The 23,775-nt window shown below is 44.7% G+C and overlaps 1 protein-coding gene across 3 annotated transcripts in view; it reads left to right on the top strand.

Moving 5' to 3' along the window:
* VWA8 (von Willebrand factor A domain containing 8) overlaps positions 1 to 23,775 on the top strand; it is a 401,096-nt gene that overhangs the window by 308,112 nt on the left and 69,209 nt on the right. Inside the window, exon 38 of one of the 3 annotated variants that reach the window (XM_027557144.1) lies at positions 1,516 to 3,013. The exons of the other annotated variants lie outside the window; for them this stretch is intronic. Coding sequence (XP_027412945.1) covers positions 1,516 to 1,557 — 42 coding nt within the window. The 3' untranslated portion in view covers positions 1,558 to 3,013. Of the gene's footprint in view, positions 1 to 1,515; positions 3,014 to 23,775 lie in introns of those variants that run through there. 3 annotated transcript variants of the gene reach the window in all.

The raw sequence follows: 23,775 nt of genomic DNA, 5'->3' as shown, positions 1-23,775 counted from the left end.
TCGCCTTAATTGCCCTGCTGTTCTTGTCTTGGAGTTTCTGTCAATAGAAAGTGAATCTCCAGTTGCTTTGCCCTGGGAGGCCCATCTTCCTCCTGCCTCATACCCATCTACACTCAGTGCAGGAGTAGTAAAAGAAAGCAAGACTTGAGCCTGGCAGCCAAAGTGGGTCTTCCTGCTTCCTTCCCTTAGACTCTGAGCCATACCCGCAGAGGCCTCAGCTTGACCTCCCCCATCAGGTGCAGGCACAGGAGAGGTAGAGCAGAGAGAAACAGACTGACTGGATTTCCCTAAAGGAGACAAGTCATAAACCAATCAGCTCATTCACCAGCGTGGGAGCCACCAGGAAGCCTATTACGCATTTGGTGCACAGTGGTGGCACACGTGGAAAGTGGAGCCCAGCGGATGGCCTGGTCTTTGCCAAGTCGATGGGCAGTTCCACCCTGCCAGATGCCAGGAAGAGAGACACGGCAGACAAAAGCCGAAGGAAGGAGCCAAACTTCCTCTCCTACAAGGAGCAAAGCTATGGATCATATCCAGTCCATTCTTCCGGTCACAAACTAATGGTTCCTCTTTTTTTTTTTAAACAAATGACTCACACCTGTTTACTATGGTGAAAATCATGAAATGGGGGAAATCTGGCATAACTCATAAAAGGACCAACTCTGAAACCAGACAGACCAGCCTCTGCATCCTGGCTCCTCTCCGTACCAGCTGTGTGACTGCAAACAACTCACTGTGCCTCCCCAAGCCTCAGGCTCTTCACGTTAAATGGGAGTGATAAAACTTGAGATAACCCATGGGTAGAGTGTATGACAAGTACTGATATTCATGACCCATGCATATTTCAGCATATGGCAAATAGTAGCACGCAGTAAATATTTGCAGGGCTTCCCTGGTGGCTCAGTGGGAAAGAATCCGCCTGCAGTGCAGGAAGATGTGGTTTTGATCCCTGGTCCAGGAAGATCCCCTGGAGAAGGGAATGGTTACCCACTCCAGTATTCTTGCCTGGAAAATCCCAAAGACAGAAGTGCCTGGCGGGCTACAGTCCATGGGGTCAGAACAAGTCGGACACGACTTAGTGACTGAACAGCAACAACCAAATGTTTGGTATCATTAATAACTTTAGGTACCTCAGAGACCACAAGGCAACCCCAATGAGTAAACTGAGGCCTGGAAAGATTAAGTGACCTATCTGAGATTGTACATGTATTTGATGGCAGCAGCTGAAAAGGCGGTTCTGTGTCTTTAGGACTCTTCCTTTCCTTAGGAAATGGAACTGGGGAAGAGGGCATTGGGGGAATCATCCTTTCTTACTGTTTTTACAGCATGAGCCTTATGGCGCCTCTGCCCACCTCAGTCCCTTCCTGGAATGTGGAATCTCATGTTCCACCCCAGGAGACTCGCTGGACCCCTTCCAGCCAGGGGTCTCCAGAGATGCCATCGCCCTCTCTCAGTCCTGTTCCTCCACGTGGGATAGGTCATTCAAGAGCTCCTCTGTGTCCTCCGCTCTCCCAGGAACTCCGAGGAAGCAACGCGCTCCTTCATCAGTCTGCCTGAATGACACACGTTCCATGGAAAGAACGGATGCTGCCCAGATCCGTGCAAGGGGACGGAGGAGGGGGATGCCACACGGATGCACACTAAGCCCGGCCACACTGGGGCCTGGAGGACATCTGAGTCTCGTTTCATACTCAGTATTTGGAAATAGAAAACCCAAAAGGAAATCTCCACATCCTCTGACCCTGAGTTGTACTCCTCCTCATATTCTAGCAGTTGTGCAATCCTTCCTTAATGATGAGAGAAAGAACCCTAGCATCTGGCTGCAGTGGGGTTTGGGCTAGTGACGGTGATCATGGGATGTCTGCAAAATCTGCAGATGGGTAAGGAAAGATCTCTGCCTTTCCGTAATAGTTATATAACTTGGTTGTGGCGTGGAGCTCTATTCAATATTATCAACATAATTACCAGCATCAATTTTTAGTTATTGAGAACTAGGCTTGTAAAGAATAAAACTTTAAAGTAGGAAAATTAAATGTTTTAGCTTACTGAAATCTCATAATTTCTGTCAGTTTAAAACATTAATAGTTGTCTTCTATGATCATAACAAAGTCTGCCTTTACTAAAGTATAGAACTGGGAACTATTCTCATTTGTAATAAGCTATAAGGGAAAAGAATGTGAAAGAGAATGTGTGTGTGTATAACTGAATTGCTGTGCAGTATGCCGGAAGCTAACACAACATTGCAAATCAGCTGTACCTCAGTTTTCACAAAATCTGCTTTTAAACTCTAGTGCCCTATAACTTAAAATTTTTTTTTTTGCTAAATGGAAAGCATCAGCCTAATATTTTAAACTCTCTCATAAAATATTTCTTTATTCATGAAGACTCTAGGCATAAATGATGTCACTTGTAATTCATGACATGACTTGCCTTTAGCAGTACTCTGATCTGTGGTATTATTGCTATTATGAAGGTAATTATAACTGTATCACTTCTGAGACAATAAAAACGTTTTTGTAGGTCTGTATGCAAAGCATTTGAAGAAAAAGATTATTTTACTGACTGCCAAATGTAGCTTCAAGCAAGAACTATTGTGCAGGAACTTTTATAGACATAGATGAAATTCCTTTTGCCATTTGAACAGTGTTTACGTTCAGGAAAGTTCACAGTTAAATCTTTGACATACTGTGAAAAGGCCTTTTGTTCTCTAGAAAAACAGACTTCCTCATCCTTTGAGTCACCTTGTTTTTATCCCCTTGTTTACTTTTCAGGGGAAATAATGCCCACCCCCACCAAGAAATGTCAAGGGAAGAACTGTTTCAGAAACCAAGGTCTTTCTCCGTGAGGGAAAAGGGCTTGGTTACTGGCAGAAAAAAATTAGAAATATTTTTAAAACCTGAATGAGATAAGTAATGTAATCTCAAGCTTCAGAAGAATTATTTGGATAGGATTTTATCTAAGGCTAAAAAGGGGAATCTTTTTTTTATCATCATAATAAGCAGTGATCAGGCTCAGGAAACCCGAGACACTACCTGGGGCTACAGAGTCCAGAGGTACTTTATAAAAATTAATTAATTAATTTTGGCTGCGCTGGGTCTCCGTTGCCATGCTCAGGCTTTCTAGCTGCAGAGAGCGAGCGGCTCCCTAGCTGCGGTGCGCAGGGTTCTCAGCGCGGTGCCCTCTCTCGCCGCGGAGCACAGGCTGTGGGCGAGCAGGCTCATAGTTGTGGCACATGGGCTTGTTGCCTCAAAGCATCTGAAATCTTTCCAGACCAGGGGTCGGACCCATATTCCCTGCATTCAGTTCAGTTCAGTCACTCGGTCGTGAGTGACTCTTTGCGACCCCATGAACCACAGCACGCCAGGCCTCCCTGTCCATCACCAACTCCTGAAGTTTACTCAAACCCATGTCCATTGAGTCAGTGATGCCATCCAACCATCTCATCCTCTGTCGTCCCCTTCTCCTCCTGTCTTCAACCTTTCCCAGCATCAGGGTCTTTTCCAATGAGTCAGCTCTTCACATCAGGTGGCCAAAATATTGGAGTTTCAGCCTCAGCATCAGTCCTTCCAATAAATATTCAGGACTGATTTCCTTTAGGATGGACTGGTTAGATCTCCTTGCAGTCCAAGGGACTCTCAAGAGTATTCTCCAACACCACAGTTCAAAAGCATCTATTCTTCAGCGCTCAGCTTTCTTTATAGTCCAATTCTCACATCCATACATGACTACTGAAAAAACCATAGCCTTGACTAGACAGACCTTTGTTGACAAAGTAATGTCCCTGCTTTTTAATATTCTGTCTAGGTTGGTCATAACTTTGCTTCCAAGGAGTAAGCATCTTTTAATTTCATGGCTACAGTCACCATCTGCAGTGATTTTGGAGCCCCCAATAATAAAGTCTGACACTGTTTCCACTGTTTCCCCATCCATTTGCCATGAAGTGATGGAACCGGATGCCATGATCTTCATTTTCTGAATGTTGAGCTTTAAGCCAACTTTTTCATTCTCCTCTTTCACTTTCATTAAGAGGCTCTTTAGTTCTTCACTTTCTGCCATAAGGGTGGTGTCATCTGCATATCTGAGGATATTCATATTTCTTCCAGCAATCTTAATTCCACTTGTGCTTCCTCCAGCCCAGCGTTTCTCATGCTGTACTCTGCTTATTAGCAGGCAGATTCTTAACAACCTGAATCATAGTCACAACAATCAGACTCATCTGATTCTGAATCGCCAGGGACGTCCCAGAGGTACTTTTATACTATGTTAGTAAAGAGCCCCCCTCTGCTAGTTGTATAGATTGTCTGCGACATACATCATGTGACATTTCCCCCTAGTTGGTGGAATCCAGAACTAGTTTTATGATAAACTCAGGCTAACGCCACTCCTATCTGAATTATCTGAGTAATATTTATTTATCAATAAATAAATATTTATTTATAAGTACATGTGACCTCAAAACTGATTTTGAAAGGGAGAAGCACCGCTGTTTTGTTCATCACCGTATGCCCAGTGCTGGCACAGTGCCCTGCACTTTCCTGGACACCCAGTAAACATGTGTTCCTCAGATGAATGAAATAAATGCTTAGGCTTTCAGGAGGAAAATTCCAAGCAACAGTCTTGAATGAACACACGTGCTCGCTTCTTTTTTCAATTATATCATTCTGTAGATAAACTCTATGTGTTGGTGTGTTTGTATGCTGCTGCTGTTTATGTTGCTTCAGTTGTGTTCCAGCCCTTTGCAACCCTGTGGACTGCAGCTCCTCTGTCCATGGCATTCTCCAGGCAAGAATCCTGGAGTGGGTTGCCAGTTCCTTCTGCAGGGGCTCTTCCTGACCCAGGGATCGAACCTGCATCTCCTGTGTCTTCAGTACTGCAGGCAGATTCTTTCCCACTGAGCCAGTGGGGAAGCCCTAGTGTGTACATCTGTCTTTACCTAATCTGCATAAGTGAAAGAATCCTTGGGGTTTGGGGATTAGCCATTCAAACCCCTCTATAATCACCCTTACCCTGAGACCTAATTTGCATAAGTGAAAGAATCCTAGAGGTTTAGGGATTATCCATTCAGACCCTTCATAATCACCCTTAATCTGAGTCATCCAGAAAAATGTACCTAGGAGCTTCTTTCCATCTAGGTTGTAGCATAGGTCTGTCAGTTGCTTAGTCCTGTCTGACTCTTTGCGACCCCATGGACTGTAGCCCACCAGGCTCTTCTGTCCATGAAATTCTCTAGGCAGTAATACTGGAGTGGGTTGCCATTCCCTTCTCCAGGGGATCTTCCTGACCCAGGGATCGAACCCAGGTCTCCTGCACTGCAGGCGGACTCTTCACTGTCTGAGCCACCAGGGAAACCTAAGTTTGTGCTACAAGCAGAGCATCGAAGGCAGTGATCTTCATGCTCTGGGATATTTCCAGTGGAGGTATTTTTTGTCTGTAAATGCTAAACAGAGGTAAGATTTACTACCATTGTTAGAAAAGCTAGTGTGTCGTATGTGGGGCAAAGGAAAGGGACTGAAGCGTGCCCATCACTGTTAAGCTTTCTGTTCTGTCCTCCATTGACTCTTTGTAGAGCTCCATGTGACAGGCAATGATACCCCCGTTTTACAGATGAAGAAACAGGATCTCATTGTGTCATATGCTTTATGTCCTACGGCCAGTAAGTGACACCATCAGCTTTGTACTGTAGAGCAGGCATTAAGTCTGCTGGTCATGTTCAAGATGGGCTGGTGTAAAACCGATTCAGACCATGTATAAATATTATATTTTACTAACCTTCTGGAAGAGATGCTTACTCATTGAGCTATTGTCCAAATAACCGATATTGTTTTTATAAATCTGATATATATTAAGAAGGAAAAAGTGATTGTTTTTCAAAAATATTCCTCACTTTCTTGAACCATATTACGCTTTGTAAAACACTGAATTCTGTAACTCTCGAAAACACACTTGTTTAAAAAAAAGAAAAAGTGTAAGAATAAAAAACTCACACTTATTATTTGAAGATAGTGTGATATAGTAGAAAGAATCTGATAAACGTGGCTTTTGGAATGAGATGGACTGGAACTTGAATCCTAGCATCACCACTTAATTTTGTGTGACGGTAAGTCACTTCACTTCTCTAAGTCTTTGATTCCTGGCTTGCAAAGTAGAAATAACCATGCCTAACATGAAGAATTGTGAGTATTAAAAGTAATGTACGTGAAGTGCCTGGATTGTCAGCAGTAGGAGGGCAGGGGCAGGGGTCAGGGATGTATTGTTCACACTCTTCCCAACGCCTGGTGCAAGCACAGGGAGACCCTCTTCATTAGGGTTCACTGAGTGAATGAATGAATGAATGAATTCTTCTCAGCAGCAACGTGGTTCAACTCTGCACATATCAATCAGGAATATTCTTTCAGAACTTTAACGAGAGGGAAAAAAAAATAGCACACATTCTCTTCTCTGCATTCTTGGAAATGCCTTTCTTCCTCTAGATGAATATATTCTTATGAAGAAAATGGGAAATGCACATCTGATGGTATCTGATTTTAAGAGAAAGAAATCCTAGTGAACAAGTGAAATAAACTGAAGAGCAAAGCCTAACTTGAAATTTGTAGGCAAAGACCTGCCTTTTCCCTTGCACTTCAGCCTCTTCCATTCTCATTTTTTAAGGTATCCATTTCTCTCAAGTCTTACTTGGAGCAGCCATACGGCTGAAAATGTTTTGAGTCCCCTTCAGGCCCCATCTTTTGCAGTTTTGAGCAAACATGTTCTCAGGAGCTCAGAAGTCGTCAAGTTCTCATTCCAGCTGCCAAAGCCATAAAGGGGCTGCCGCGTTCTGGGCAGAGTGTGCACTGCATTAGGAAACATCAGTTTGGTGTTTGTAATACTTGCAGCAACATTGAACTTCCTGTGAGAGGTCATGAATGAACAGCAGATCATGAGTGTTAGTATAAGACTGGACATATAGTGTTATTATAAGAGTTACTATAAGAGAGGGGAGTGTTATTATAAGAGTGTAGAATTCTCAGCCTAAATTTCAGAAAATATTCTTGATTAAAATCCTAAGTTAACTTTTTCCCAGTGCTGATATTAATCTGATAGATATTTGGCTCATCTCTACTGAAAAAAATGAGTATTTTGTACTAAGCAGTGTCTATTTCACACTCAGAAAATAAAATAGTAATAATAGTTAACACTTGAACTCCCCTGGTGGCTCATATGGCAGAGAATCTGCGTGCAATGCAGGAGACCCAGGTTCAAACCCTGGGTCGGGAAGATCCCCTGGAGAAGGGAATGGCAACCCACTCCAGTGTTCTTGCTTGGGAAATCCCATGACAGAGGAGCCTGGCGGGCTATGGTCTATGTGGTCGCAAAGAATTGGACACGATTGATCGACTAACACTTTCACTTTCAATAATTAACACATATACATTTAATGTGGCCAGGCACTGTTCCCAGTGAGTATGCATATTAACCCTTCTTGACACATCCCTATAAGGTTGTTAACCTCATTTAACAATGAAGTACCTTACCAAACTAACAAGTATCAAGAGCCAGGATTTGAATCCAAGGAAATTGGTTCCACTGTCTGTGCTCTTAACCACTGTTAGAGGACATTTTGAGTAGCAGGAATACATGTCTCTTCTACTAAGACTGAACAAAATACATATTTTTTGATCACCCAAGAAAAGTGCCTATGGGCAGGGTAGACCACCTCCCTACATGCTGTTTTTCTTCACATGCAACATGTCTAGGTATTGCGTGAAGGCCGATATGAGGAAATCCTCAGAAAGAGCTTTACAAGGGTTTTCCTGTAGCTAAGAGTAGTCACTCCACTTCCCTGGAGAGAAAAATGCTGTAATATATTGAATAATAGCACAATACAAAGCATCCGCGTTAGTCAGCTCACATACTAAGATTCTTGTCTTTAAACCTTGATGAAGTCTGTCTTTATGAACTTTCAAGCAGAATCCTTGGGATTTTACATAATATGATAAGAAGTAAGAAAGGAGATAACAGATTTACTCTCCCAGGGTTTGTTCCTTGAGAGCTGCGCTTATCCAACCTCACTTAAAACATTTCCATGTGGGAGTGATCTTCCAGCACATATGGGCCGCTGTGCAGAGCTAGCGAACTTGTTCCTTGGAAGAAAAGCTATGATAAACCACTGTGCTGGGTTTATCTCTCAGTGCTGTGCTTAGTCTCTCAGTTGTGTCCGACTCTTTGCAACCCCACGGACTGTAGCCCGCCGGGCTCCTCTGTCCGTGGGGATTCTCCAGGCAAGAATATTGGAGTGGGGTGCCATGTCCTCCTCCAGGGGATCTTCTCGACCCAGGAATTGAACCGGTGGCCTGCATTGCAGGCAGCTTCTTTACCAACTGAGCTACCAGGGAAGTCCCGTAGCAAACCTAGACAGTATATTAAAAAGCAGAGACATCACTTTGCCAACAAAGGTCCGTATAGTCAAAGCTATGGTTTTTGCAGTAGTCATGTATGGATGTGACAGCTGGACCATAAAGAAGGCTGAGCGCCAAAGAAATGATGCTTTTAAACTGTGATGCTGGAAAAGACTCTTGAGAGCCCCTCGGACTGCAAGGAGATCAAACAAGTCAATCCTTAGTCAGTCCTAAAGGAAATCAACCCTGAATATTCATTGGAAGAACTGAGAATCTCAATACTTGGGCCACCTGATATGAAAAGACCCTGATGCTGGGAAAGATCAAAGGCAGGAAGAGAAGGGGACAACAGAGGATTAGATGGTTGGATGGCATCACCAACTCAATGGACATGAGTCTGAACAAACTCTGGGAGATGGTGGAGGACAGGGAATCCTGGCATGCTGCAGTCCGTGGGGTCGCAAAGAGTCGGACACAACTGAGCAACTGAACAACAAGGGGAGGGTGGATTGCCAAAGGGCCATCTCTGGACAAATCAGGAAAAAAGAGTCACTTTCTCCAGACTGCCCACCCCAGAGCCTAGTGCTGGCAATGGGAGCCCAGTGTGAATTTCATTCCTGCTCACATGGAAAGAGACAGGTGGAAGGGGCACTTGGAAGGAACCCCAGCTCCAGGTGATGAGAAGGTAGCTTCGGCATTCATTCAGCACTTAACTGGTTGTTGAAATCTCCTGCTCACCAGGCACTGTCCCGGGTGCCAGCTGTCCCAAGTTGAGAAGTCCTGAGTGTCTGTCCTTACTGAAAAGAGCACAGGCTAAATAGAGAACCAGGAGTGTGATGGCTGACTGCAGCTGGGAGTCTAGGAAGAAGGGGTTCTGGATCGGGCAAAGGGATCCCTGAAACTCCAGAGAAAAGATGAAGCAGGGGACCAGTGCACAGACTCATGCCATGGGGAGTCAAATTGAGACCTGGTTGCTAACAGAGAGATCCAAGGTAGGGACTTGTCCCCAAGGGAAAAGGCAATCGGTCAGGTAGAACTGAGTGCAGAGAGACAGGGCCGCAGCGGAGCTGGCTTGAGGCTGAGCGACATTTGGGGCTAAGGCCACAGCCGGCAGAGAAACCTGTTTCCTGGTGGCTCAGACAGTAAAGAATCTGCCTGCAATGCAGGAGACGCAGGTTCGATTCCTGGGTTGGAAAGATCCCCTGGAGAAGGGAATGGCAATCCCATGGACAGGGGAGCTTTGGGATCACACACTGAGTGATTGACACTTTCACTTTCTTTCAGAGTGTATAGAAGTATCTGGAAAAGCTGAAGTGTATCTATTATGCTGTAAGTTTTCATAAAGAGTCACTGTAAGAAAACTGATACTAGAAATTTTATTTGTGAATTTTGAAAAACTAATTTTTTATCTCAAAATTCAAACCATTCTACTTTCAGAAAAGTGGTGTTAATGTGGGCTTGGAATAAACAGATCCTTACAGACAAATATAGACAAATATGTATGCACTCTTCTGCCAGATGGTGAGACATATATAACCCAGTATGGCCTGTGGCAGTTACTACCCAGAAAGAAAGTTTAATTCAATATGCAGATGGAGTAATAAACTCCAACAGGCTGGGTGTTATCCACATTCTTGGTTATTATAGGACGACCATGTGATTCCACGTGTGAGAAGGAGATGGGTGCTATTAATAATTACTTTGGGACAATAGATGTTAATAAGGACTACCCCAGTCCAGCAGGTCACGTGATAAACTGGTTATTAGTCATTTTATTTCTGTTTGTTTTATTTTATGTAGAATGTGGTTTTGTAGGATCCCTCTGGTATTTTGGAATTATGAGTTCAGAATGTATCCTCATACAAAACATTTGCATACCAGGAAAAGGGTTCCCCACTCCTCCCACTTACCATGTCTTAATGAAAGTCTTCTTTGCATTATAAACCCGTAATGCATTCTCAAATACCACACAGTATCTTGCTACCTGAGATCCTGGGGTCACCACAGGAGACATTATTCCCACGGTCAGAATCTCCCAAGACTGATGGAAATTGCTTTCTTTTAATAAGTAACAAGAACATAGCAACCATCTTAGAGCTAATCATGGACACCACAGCAGGAATATCCCGTCCCCAGTAGATAGCCATTCGAACTCCTTACAAAAAAGCTGAGCCAGGACACCTAAGAAGGTTTAGAATTCCAAAAGAACTTGACCTGCTATGCATGACAACTAAGCACATCCCCCAAACATTAAATTTCTAGAGGTTTCAAAGTGAAATAATCTATCCACTGACTTTGACTAGCATTGTAGTTTTTCTCAAAACCAGTGATCTCTAGATGCTTTGAAAACTAATTATTCTTCATATAATTCATATTTTAGTTATAATTTGTTTTTTCTTATTAGTATTTCAAATTACCTTTTTTCTAAAAGAACTGTTACTCTTACTCGAGGCATTCATTCTAAGTACATTCCTTCCCCCAGAAAATGCCTCCAACCCCTGTATCCAGATCTTGCCCAGAAACAGCATCATTCCCTTGCTCTTCTCCTTCGTCCTTTGTGTTCATTCAAGCAGGTGCTTGAAGATTTTTTTAAGAATATGTTTGTATATCTTGGAAGAAAAAAACAAGGAAGGGTTCTTTGAAGCAGAAAGTTCTGTGCAAGTGTTGATAAACCCAGTGGTTATCAGAGATCAAGACTGGACAGGAGACCTTCTCAGACTGATTGTCTCTTTCTCCCTAACCTGTTTTTATCTTGTCCTCTTTGTTTTTGTGGGTTTTTCCTTTAAAGAGAATAAAGCAATTAATTGTTTGGATACTTTGCTTCAATAAATTGGAAATATCCCTTTCCAAAAGTAATTTAATAAAATAAACTTTAAAAACAAATAAGAAGGAACGTCCCTGAAGGTCCAGTGGTTAAGACTCCATACTTCCAATGCAGCTGGTGGGGGTTCGATCCCCAGTTGGGGAACTAAGATCCCACACTCCTTAAAGCATGGCCACATTTTTTTTTTTAAGTCAAAAGTAATCTAACATTTCATCATCACCAGAATGATCCACTCAAGCCCCATTATCTAGTAATAATTGCCACCAAGCAAAAGCTAGATCTGTAAGAAGCTACAGACTTTGAAATGTATTCTACCTGCTATTTTGAGTATAAACAAATCAGATAGTAAACAGAAGCTCTGAATTTAGCATTAAATAGTCAGATCACTAGACAGAGTTCATCCATTGCATTTAAAAATAGGCCAAATGCTAGAAATGGAGGTTTTTAACTAGCAAGCATATGCTTTTTACATCACTGAAGTGGGTCTCCTCTGTTTCAGTTAATCTCGCCACACTTTGAATGATTACTTTTTTGCCAGATTGATTTATTTTCCCTCTTAGTCTAGCCATCTTTCAGGTTTAAAACTTTCAGCTTTATTGAGCAAAGGGAGTATCCAGAAGAATTCATTGCATCTTGGTTTGTGTAAGTCTACCAGCAGGAGAATTTTATCACTCCCTCGGGGTGACTCAGAGCTGTTCGGGTACCGCTGCCTGGTAAACTATTTCTCTTTATTTATGGTGTGTGAAACGTGAGGGAGAGTAAAATCCGGCCCCCGAGAGCGTTCCCCAAGCCTGCACATTGCTTTACTTCTGCTCCAAGCACTGACGTGAGCAGGCTCTGCCGCAGACAGACCCAAAGGTCACGTTTCCATTTTGTTCAGATTGAGAAATACTTTAGATAATTATCTGTCTTTTGTATCTAAGAAGAATAGGAGCGGGGGAGGGAGTTGTTTCATTTCCTTGAATTTTCTTTGCCGGCCTGTGAGGAGCCCTCTTGAAACGGTAAAACAGAGTGCAGACCCGGCCCAAATTGGAGCACGGTTGCTCCCAGCTCAGCCCAGCCCTTAGCTGAGAGGTTGCTGTTGCTGAAACCCTCTGTTCTTAGGATAGCTCACTTGATGTCCCAAGAGTTTACCTGCATGAGCATAAGGCCAGTCTGTATAAATCAGATAACATTTCCTCTTGGATGTATATGTTGCTGTTGTTAAGTTGCTCAATCAGGTCCAGCTCTTTGTGACCGCATGGGCTGTAGCCTGTCAGGCTCCTGTGTCTGTGGGATTCTCCAGGCAAGGATACTGGAGTGGGTGCCATGTCCTTCCCCAGGGGATCTTCCTGACGCAGGGATGAACCGGTGTCTCCTGCATTGCAGGCAGATGCTTTACCATCTGAGCCACCTGGGAAGCCCTCTTGGATGTACATAGCCACTTCAAAGGTTGCAAACATTTAGGCTGTGGGCTGGTGCTTTTAAGGTGCCCAGAGGATGGCAGAGGGAAAACCACACCTGGGTTAATAAGACTATTGTGTCACAGAAGACACTGTGGAGGAGGCTTGAATGGTGACAGCCTAGGAGAATGAAAGCAGCTGTTGTTTGAGAAATTCAGGAACGACTTCTAGAAGGTGTCATTTTCAGGACTGCTTTCCTCATGTCCAGATACCTGCAATTTGTCCAAATTATAGTTTTGGATTTTATTCATCTAGCTTCTTTATCTCTTTTTCCCCCCCCCCCACAACCAGTGTATCTATCTTATAGGTACTTAGTAATCTTCAAACAGATGACTGTATTCCACAAAACTTCCATTTAAAGGAATGTGTTGGGAAATTTCAAAATTATGTTGACTGTTGTAAAAAGTCTCTTAAGCCTAGAATGCATAATAATGGAGTTTCCCTGGTGGCTCAGATGGAAAAGAGTCCACCTGCAACGCAGGAGACTTGGGCTCGATCCCTGGGTTGGGAAGATCCACTGGAGAAGGAAATACTAGAGTTGGCTACCAACTCTAGTATTCTTGCCTGGAGAATATTCTCACCAATCCCTACTTTCTCCAGACTTCAAGCTATACTCTCCCATATTCTCTGACAATGTTTCAGTCTCCTGCTTCCCAAAGAAAACAGAAGCTACCAGAATGCAGCTCCTCCAGCTCCCCAGGTGCAGTTATAGAAGCCCACTCACCAAAGCTATGCCAGCGCCCCCTCCTCCCCATCCAAGGCCAGTCTGTCCTCCCATCTGGGAGCAGAGATTTTGCTGCATCCTTTGTCTCCTTTTTGTCGGGTGTCTTCACTCTCTCTCCTTTCTGGGTTCTTCCCATTGGTGTTTAGCACACTCTAGTGTTTTTTCTGGACCCCGCAAATCTCATTTGCTATTACTCTAGTGCGTGTGACTCTAACTTCTTGGATCCCGGGGGTTTTCACATAAACCTCAGTGTGCTCTGATAAGCTTATTCCACTTAGGCATGGCAGTCTGCGCCAAGGAGGAGACATTTCATCATCATAAACCTCCGGGAGTATGCACTGCGGGTAGATCGTCCCTGTGCTGTAGGAGCTGTATCAGCAGAGACAAAGGGCTCTTTGTGTCAATGATCACTTCATCCCCTGCGTTCAGCCGAGCACCCCTCCAGCTGTTCTTTCTGCCTGAAATCCCCAGCCTCCTGGACTTCCCAACTCTTCCTGTTCCTTCAAGATTCTTCTTGGGTGTTACCTCTTCCAGGAAGCCTTCCCTGATACAGCCAGCCTCAGGAGCCTTTCCAGTACATTCTACTCACAGGTCCTGCTTACTCACCCTGGCATGGATCTCCACCCACTCTCTGCACTGATTCACAAGCACAGATCCACACCTGGCTGGAAGCTCCATGACGTGCAAAGCTGGGTCCTGTGTCTTTATGTCCTTAGCACCAAGCAGAAGTCCTGCTCACAGCTGGGGCTTTATTAAAGGCTACCACAGGCAGGTAGGCAGTCTGACAGGAAGGAGGAAGAGAGGCACTTGAAGGTTCGTCTAAGTTATATATGTACAGACTTGCCCTGAAAAATAGCTCAGAAGCAAACTCTTTTCCCTCTTTTTGCTGATTCATTTCTTTCCCCCATATCTTTAAATAATGTACTTAAGTTTCTTCTTGATTTTTCTACATTAAGCATTATCTTTTGACCTCAACAATGTGCATTCAAGATTTAGCTCTCTTTCAGTTTCCCATCCCGACTATAAGATACACAGTTAATATCTTCCAAACCCACTATATCATACATCCCCTCAATAGGTTTGTACTGGAATTTTGTTTAAGCCAATGTTATAATGAGTACAATAATTATGTAGTTATTATAATGAGTATGTAAAACATTATCAACCAGAAGAACCATGTGATGTACTTACATCACACTTCTGCCAGTCTTCCCCCTCAATTTCTGGTTAAGGAAAGCCAAGAGAAGATAAGGAACTTCCTCCAAAGTTATTTCACCAGAACCAAGATCAAAAGCCAGTCTTCTAATTTCCATTGAAATATTTTTTGTCCATGACATCGAGCTGCCTCTCAAAAAATAATTCTTTTAAGTCTCAGTGAATCAATTTGAAGAAAAAAACAAACTTAACATGATTATATCAAAGTATTCTTTATACAACTTTCATTTTACTCAAATAAATTTCTGATGACAACTCATATTTCTTAAACTTTAGGATTGAAACAAATGTAGACAAGGATCCTATTTGTAAGGAACTTAGAAGCAGAGACTTCCCCCGTGGTCCACTTGTTGGGAATCCACCTTCCCCTGCAGGGGACACGGGTTTGATCCCCGGTCGGGAAACTAACTTGGCATGTGCCACGGGGCAACTAAGGCCAGGCTCCGCGGCTAGAGACTCCCGGGCCCTGCAGCCACTGAGCCCACGCGCTCTGGAGCACGGCAGCTGGAGACTCCCGGGCCCTGCACCCACTGAGCCCACGCGCTCTGGAGCATGGCAGCTGGAGACAGCCCAGGCCCCGCAATGCAGACACCGCGATGTGCAGATAGACAGCAACAGAAACCCCAAACTTAGAACTAGAAAGAATTTGCTTTGGTGTTTCATTTTGAAATGAGAAAACTCAGGCCCAGAAAGGCTGAGTGACTTCCCCAGGATGACCCCGTGAGTGAGGGGCCACACTGGGTTGGAATTGAGGCTTTGGCATTCAGGCCAGTCCCCGCTCTGCTGCACACTCCCTCCTCTCAGACACTGCTTCCATCCCCTCAGGCACTTTCCTTCACTTGAAATCTGTGCCTTACAGATGCCCAGCCTCATTCTCTAACTACATTAAACTCACTCATCCTACAAATGGCATTAAGACAGGTCTGCTACTGCTAAGTCACGTCAGTCGTGTCCGACTCTGTGTGACCCCATAGACGGCAGCCCACCAAGCTCCCCCGTCCCTGGGATTCTCCAGGCAAGAACACTGGAGTGGGTTGCCATTTCCTTCTCCAATGCATGAAAGTGAAAAGTGAAAGTGAAGTCACTCAGTCATGTCCGACTCAGTGACCCCATGGACTGAAGCCTACCAGGCTCCTCCATCCATGAGATTTTCCAGGCAAGAATACTGGAGTGGGTTGCCATTGCCTTCAAGTCAAAAATGGGCCATAAAGCATGTTGCTTAAAACCAGGCTGGTGTTAAGTTGCCTTGCCTGGCTGCACAGCCAGAATCCCACACTGTGTTAGCAGCTAGGGTACGTGCTGTCAGTGGAAGGAGACAGGATAGAAACATTCCCAGGTGTAAAGAATTAGAGTCACATCGCAGGAGACAGAGGAGACGTGGGCAGTACACAGGAAATATAGCGGCCACCCAGCTCCCCGCAGTTCAGCCCCAGGGCCCCACATTAACCTGGGGTTTCTGGACTCTGTGCTATGTTCTCTCCAGTTCCCTTCGATGACCCCTTTCATCTCCAGGTGACCAGGTCATGGCCGCACATACACAGCTGCACGTCCTGAAATTTGCGCTGCCTTCTGCACTTGGCCTCCCAGAACCCCAAGACGGCGCTGCTGGGGGGAGTCCTCAAATGGGGGCACAGAGTGAGCTTAGTGGAGTTGGGGTGCAAGGAGAGGGAGGGGAGCCCCGAGACGAATGCTGAGGGAGCTTGCTGGCACAGAGTCCAGGACTCTGTCCAGAAGGGAGTTAGAGTTCCCAGGTGTAAACAGGAAATGGGCAGAGAAATGCTGTTAAAGAAACTGTAGCACTAACACAGCAGAGAAGATGACCAACTCGTGTATATTATATAAACCCCCAATCAGTTACAGTCATTCCAGGAATCGTTTGTATCCAATTACCAGGTAGCTGTTATATCACTGATATGTAATGTAATTTGTGTCTTATAATTCTGCCCTTAATTTCATTAGAAAGCTTTATTTTACCCTAAGGTATTTGAGGTTCTAAGTTCATGGCTCAAACAGGAAAGTGAAAAAGTTGACTGAAAACTCAACATTGAAAAAAATAAAATCGTGGCGTCCTGTCCCATCACTTCATGGCAAATAGATGGGGAACAATGAAAACAGTGACAGACATTATTTTCTTGGGCTCCAAAATCACTGCAGATAGTGACTGCAGCCATGAAGTTAAAAGACAGTTGCTTGTTGGAAAAAAGGCTATGACAAACCCAGACAGTATATTAAAAATCAGAGACATTACTTTGCTGACAAAGGGTCCGTCTAGTTAAAGCTATGGTTTTTCCAGTAGTCATGTATGGATGTGAGAGTTGGACTATAAAGAAAGCTGAGCACCAAAGAATTGATGCTTTTGAACTTTGATGCTGAGAAGACTCTTGAGAGTCCCTTGGACTGCAACATGATCCAACCAGTCCATCCTAAAAGATATCAGTCAGTCCTGAGTATTCATTGGAAGGACTGATGCTGAAGCTGAGGACTGATGCTAATTCATTGGAAAAGATCCTGATGTTGGGAAAGATTGAAGGCAGGAGGAGAAAGGGACGACAGAGGATGAGATGGTTAGATGGCATCAATGACTCAATGGACATGAGTTTGGGTGAACTCCGGGAGGCCTGGCGTGCTGCAGTCCATGGGGTTGCAAAGAGTCGGATATGACTGAGCGACTGAACTGACTGACTGTCTAGCAAAGCGAAACTCAGTGGTATTCTTTTCTTCTCTCCCAAATGTCCTGCTTTCTAACTTGCCTCCTTCAGTTCAGGAGAGCAGCTATCAGACTTCTATATATTCTTGGTGGCATGTACCCCACTAGAGCCACTGTGTAGCTTTGGGGTGGCCACAGTGGCGATGCCTGTCATGCAGCCGTTCATGTATTTACTACACATTTTCTGAGCATCTGTGATACCCAAAGACAGGAAGCTACACTGATATGACCGAGAGGGCCTCTGGATGTTCACAGTGTAGAACTGACGCCAGGTTCTATATCTGGTCATATTTGCCTCTATAGCACTGATTCCAACAATGCTATTTACCACTTAAAGAAATATTTTCTCTATTTTACTTGATTTGTTGTTTCTGGCTTCCCTGAGCCTTTGTTGCTGCATGCAGGCTTTCTCTAGTTGCCGTGATTTCTCTTGTTGTGGAGCACAGGCTCTAGGTCCACAGGCGTTAGTAGTTTTTGGCTTTTGGCCTCTAGAGCACAGACTCAGGAGTTGTGGTGCATGGGTATCTTCCCATGGCATGTGAATCTTTGCAGGCTGGGGATCAAACCCATGTTCCCCTGCATTGGTGGGTGGATTCTTAACTCTGGGACCGCCAGAGAAGTCCCAGAAATATTTTCTTTAAAAATGTGTGTACGGTATTTACAATAGCCAGGACATGGAAGCAACCTAGATGTCCATCAACAGATGAATGGATAAAGAAGCTGTGGCACATATACACAATGGAATATTACTCACCCATAAAAAGGAACAAATTTGAATCTGTTGAACTGAGGAGAATGAATCTAGAGCCTGTCATACAGAGTGAAGTAAGTCAGAAAGAGAAAAACAAATATCATATATTAACACATATATTGGAATCTAGAAAAATAGTACTGATGAACCTATTTGAGGGCCAGGATGGAGATGCACATGTATAAAATGGACCTGTGGACACAGCAGAGGAGGGAGCCCTAAGCCCTAAAGTCACTCAGTCGTGTCCGACTCTTTTGCGACCCCATGGAATATACAGTCCATGGAATTCTCCAGGCCAGAATACTGGAGTGGGTAGCCTTTCCCTTCTCCAGCAGACCTTTCCAAACCAGGTCCCCCACATTGCAGGCGGAGCTTTGAGACATGAACACTACCATGTATAAAATAGATAGCTAGTGGGAAGCTGCAGTATATAACACAGGGAGCTCAGCTCAGTGCCCTGTGATGACCTAGAGGGGTGGGATTGTGGGGGAAGTGGGCTCCAGACAGAGAGGATATGTGTATACTTACAGCTGATTCACACTGTCGTATGGCAGAAACCAGCACAATATTGTAAAGCAGTTATCCTCCAATTAAAAACACTTTTTAAAAGAGGGACAAAAATGCCTGTTATATATGCACACAATAAAGGCATCCATTCTAGCTATTTCATGTGTGTGTTTTGCCCACATTCCAAGTGGTGTTTGTGAGCTGCAGCAGCAGCCTGGAAGGGCCCCTCAGCCACCGAGCCTCAGAGCACAGAGCCGTAAATACTCTGAGCCAGCGAGCAACACACGCCGTCCTCCTGAGCTCCGTGTGTGTGCAGTGCATAGAGCTTGTTTCTCTACAGCCTCTCGATGCCATTGTTTTCTTTTCTGGTTAATGGTTTTAACTCACCGTGGTTGTCCAAAAGTGCAGAGAATGCTGGGCCTTTGGAAGCAGAGGAAGACTGTCTTGCTAGATGTGAAAACACAGGTTTTACAAGAACTCCATGTGCTTTGAGGAAATGGTGGAGGAAACTCAGGGTAAACATCAGGAGACAATGACTTCATAAACAGGACTAGAATCTAAGATGATGAACCAACAATGGTATGAAGAATAGCTGAAAGAAACGATGGCTGCTGACATAACCTGACTTTAACACAAGCGAAACAGAAAACCGTTTGCCAAAAATGTTTGATGCTGGAAATCTCCACGAGGAGGATGCTATGATAACCTGTCCACACTGATTCAGTTAGCGTTCCTATTTTCAGAAAAGAATTCCCCCGAGCTACATGTGTTTGCATGGAGTTCTGGTCAGTGCGTCCAAGCATTTTTAGAACCTGGTCTTATTAAAACCCCCTTTGCTGTTCCCCAGCCTAGTGGTTGGGTGGCTTTTCTACCCACCCTTCCTTTTCCCAGCAGCTTAACATCTCAGAGAATCCTGTTGACAGGGAAAGCACAATAGATTTTAAAACTGCCACACAGATTTTGTGTTCTCGGAGGGAACACAAGGCTTGGGTATAAGACTGAAATCACCTGGGCCAGGAAATGCCAGGAAAGATCATTTAGCTTCTGTAATAATAAAAGCACATGGCAGTAGATGTCTCTTGCCAGGGCCACCGTGTGTATCACAGAATGAAAGCATTTGCACACTCTTTGCCGTAGCAGAGATGGCCTTGCGCGGCCAGCCTTTTCCTCGCTGTGGATGTCTGTTGGCCGGGCTTGAATTGACTCAAATGCTGAATGTTAACCTTTTGAAGTCTCTGGAAAACAAAAGATGCAAAAATAGAGAAGGTAGATATACAAAGACCTGACAGTTTTCCCTGCCTCCACTCTCTGAGGGCTTCCCGGGTGATGCTAGTGGTAAGGAACTAGCCTGCTAATGCAGGAGACTATAAGAGACCCTGGAGAAGGAAATGGCAACCCACTCCAGTATTCCTGCCTGGAGGGTCCCATGGACAGAGGAGCCTGGTGGGCTGCAGTCCACGGGGCCGCAGAGTCAGACGCGACTGTGGCTCAGCACGCACGCCACTCTCTCTGAGTTGAATCAGCAGCTGTTCTGTGAGAAGGTTTACAACGCTCAGCAGGATCAGTCGCAGCAGGTGGTATCTGTGCTGGCTTGTCCTTGCCAGGGAACTGTTGCCGTGCCAATTTTTTGTGATTTTCTAACATGGCTTTTTGACAGTCACCTACCTACACACAATGATAACAACATTTGGTTTCCCTTAAAGATTGGTTTGTGCGTAGACCGTCTTAATCCGTGAACCATCCTCTCGATTCCATTATCTATGTTCTGTATTCTCAAATTTTCCGAAAGTCCTCTGCATCTTTTGTTCCTATTTGAATTTAAGCAGAAGAAAGAGATGAGTAAGGACTCTAAGTAAAGTTTGAGGTTGCTTTAGGCAGATTCTGCATTGTATTGTAGACAGCCGTTCCAACAGCTCTGTCTAGACCAGAGAGCAGGAGAGAGGCCGCTGCCCACACACCTGGGGGGCACGGAGTCAGCTCAGGCAGGTGGCTCTCCAGAAACTGGAGCTGAGGCCGAGGCAGGGATCAGAGTCAGGCTGCGGGGAGTGCAGGATCAGGATTTGAGAACCACGCCATGGGGCCAGCAGGGCCGCATGCTTCCTGCCCCTGTCGGGCAATGGCTGTCCGCTGACCAGTGGCTGAGCACGGCTGTGCTGTTTGCCAGTTACAGGCTGGCAGGAAGAGTTCCTGCCAACAGCTTATTGTGAAGAGCACTGTATGCAGAAGCTGAAACTCTTACATTCTGTTGCCTATCTGCCTCTCCCACATGCATTTAATGCATATTTATTAGGCATCTGGGCTTCCCTGGTAGCTCAGCAGGTAAAGAATCCACCTGCAAAGCAGGAGACCCTGGTTTAGCTCCTGGGTTGGGAAGATCCCCTAGAGAAGGGGTAGGCTACCCACTCTGGTATTCTTGGGCTTCTCTCGTGGCTCAGATGGCAAAGAATCCTCCTGTAATGCAGGAGACCTGGGTTCAATCCCTGGATTAGAAAGATCCCCTGGAGGAGGGCATGGCAACCCACTCCAGTATTCTTGCCAGGAGAATCCCATGGACAGAGGAGCCTGGCGAGCTGTGTCCATGGGGTCACAGAGAGTCAGATGTGACTGAAGTGACTAAGCACAGCACAGCACGTGTATGTGTAAGTCACTGTGCCAGCAAAGATAAAGGTAAGGTAAAATATCCATAAAGTGCTATTTTTGCCCTCTTGTGAGCCCAAGTCTGTGAAACCTATAAAACATTGTTCACCTTAATCAGACTGGGTATTTTTGTTGCAGAGTAATGGATTTCATGAAAAGAGTCGTTCCCGTGGGGAGGATCTTTTTCAGAAACTTTGATCACAGATAAAGAAATAACATAGGATGCACACAGGGATGCATTCCAGAACGTCACAGCAGGTGGAGAAAGGAGGGTGTTCGGGGGTTACAGTCTCAAGTATTTTAAAGTATTTATCAACCTCATCACTTATACCAGAAAGTGAAGTATGCGTAAGTCTCTGGGAGTGTTCAAGCAGAGAGAGTGGGGTTGAGTTTCAAGAAATGGGCAGGCAGGGTCAGGAAGGACAGCTGATGGTGGACTTGAAGAAGCCTGTGAGAAAGGACCGGAGTCCTTCCTAAGGCAGAAAGAGCTGCCCGCTCCTTCAGGACTAGAGAGACAAGAGTTGCTGTGGGACAAGCCACGGCCCGCCTCCTGCCTGTCGCCTGTCGGTGCTTACCTCATAGGCCTTGTCTTCAGGGCCAGGGAGCAGTCCCAGCATGCCCCCATCAACCCCCCACCTCATCCCCTATCTCTGCCTGCTTGCTGGTCCCTAGACTTTATTTCCCACTTTTGTGATAAGAGCACTTACCATGTGAATGCCCTTTGGGGGAGAATTATTTAGTATGAATGAATATCAGCTACAGGATCATTTTTTAATATTAATCACCACAAATTAGATCATCTCCTGCTTTTTAAGAACTAAGAGGATTAAAGAGGACAGGAGGTCATTGAATACGTGAAAGAAAACGTTGCCACCAGCCAGGGGGAAACTGGAGATGAATTACATACTTGGATGGCTTTGCCAGAGGTTGTAGCTGGAACACAAAGAAGCTGTCTGTGGACAACAGTAGTTTTATCATGTGTTATCGTTGTAGAAGTCGCGTGTTGTTTATGAAAACCGGGTAAGGACTTGTTGCTTTTTTTTTAAAGCAGCTGTCTTCATCTGAAAGACCATCATACCTAGGAAGATATTAATGTGACTTTCATCGTATCTGTAATAGAAATTTCTTATATTTTTCATATGCATGCGTGCTAAGTCGCTTCAGTCGTGTCCAACTTTGCAACCCTATGGACTGCATCCCAGCAGGCTCCTCTGTCCTTGGGATTCTCTAGGTAAGAATACTGGAAATGGGTTGTCATGCCCTCCTCCAGGAGATCTTCCTGACCCAGGGATCAAACCTTCATCTCTTATGTGTCCTTACTTTGGCAGTCAGGTTCTTTACCACTAGCACCACCTGGGAAGCCCCTATTTTTCTTATAACCTCAGACAAGAATCTGTTTTAGGCAAATGTATTCAGTACCTTATTATGGTCTGTATTACCCTGCGCTGTGATTTTGTTCTACGTTATAAAATATTTTCCTGGAACCAAAGATCCTGTTTCTTGTTATCTCCATATTCCAGGGAGTAGTGAATGTACCATAAACATACACAGAAATGTTTGAATAAGAAAATGAATGATCGAGTGCATTGAATTGCTTGCTAATCATCAAATCATCAGATCAGATCAGATCAGATCAGTCGCTAAGTCGTGTCCGACTCTTTGCGACCCCATGAATCGCAGCACGCCAGGCCTCCCTGTCCATCACCAACTCCTGGAATTCACCCAGACTCACGTCCATCGAGTCAGTGATGCCATCCAGACATCTCATCCTCTGTCGTCCCCTTCTCCTCTTGCCCCCAATCCCTCCCAGCATCAGAGTCTTTTCCAGTGAGTCAACTCTTTGCATGAGGTGGCCAAAGTACTGGAGTTTCAGATTCAGCATCATTCCTTCCAAAGAAATCCCAGGGCTGATCCCCTTCAGAATGGACTGGTTGGATCTCCTTGCAGTCCAAGGGACTCTCAAGAGTCTTCTCCAACACCACAGTTCAAAAGCATCAATTCTTCGGCACTCAGCCTTCTTCACAGTCCAACTCTCACATCCATACATGACCACAGGAAAAACCATAGCCTTGACTAGACGAACCTTTGTTGGCAAAGTAATGTCTCTGTTTTTGAATATGCTATCTAGGTTGGTCATAACTTTCCTTCCAAGGAGTAAGCGTCTTTTAATTTCATGGCTGCAGTCACCATCTGCAGTGATTTTGGAGCTCAGAAAAATAAAGTCTGACACTGTTTCCACTGTTTCCCCATCTATTTCCCATGAAGTGATGGGACCAGATGCCATGATCTTCGTTTTCTGAATGTTGAGCTTTAAGCCAACTTTTTCACTCTCCTCTTTCACTTTCATCAAGAGGCTTTTTAGTTCCTCTTCACTTTCTGCCATAAGGGGGGTGTCATCTGCATATCTGAGGTTATTGATATTTCTCCCGGCAATCTTGATTCCAGCTTGTGTTTCTTCCAGTCCAGCATTTCTCATGATGTACTCTGCGTATAAGTTAAATAAACAGGGTGACAAGATACAGCCTTGACGAACTGCTTTTCCTATTTGGAACCAGTCTGTTGTTCCATGTCCAGTTCTAACTATTGCTTCCTG

The sequence above is a fragment of the Bos indicus x Bos taurus genome, chromosome 12 (genome assembly GCF_003369695.1).
Source record: "Bos indicus x Bos taurus breed Angus x Brahman F1 hybrid chromosome 12, Bos_hybrid_MaternalHap_v2.0, whole genome shotgun sequence".
In the NCBI taxonomy this organism is placed as follows: domain Eukaryota; kingdom Metazoa; phylum Chordata; class Mammalia; order Artiodactyla; family Bovidae; genus Bos; species Bos indicus x Bos taurus.
Note: the sequence above shows the minus strand (reverse complement) of the source record. Positions and strands in the feature narration are given on the sequence as shown.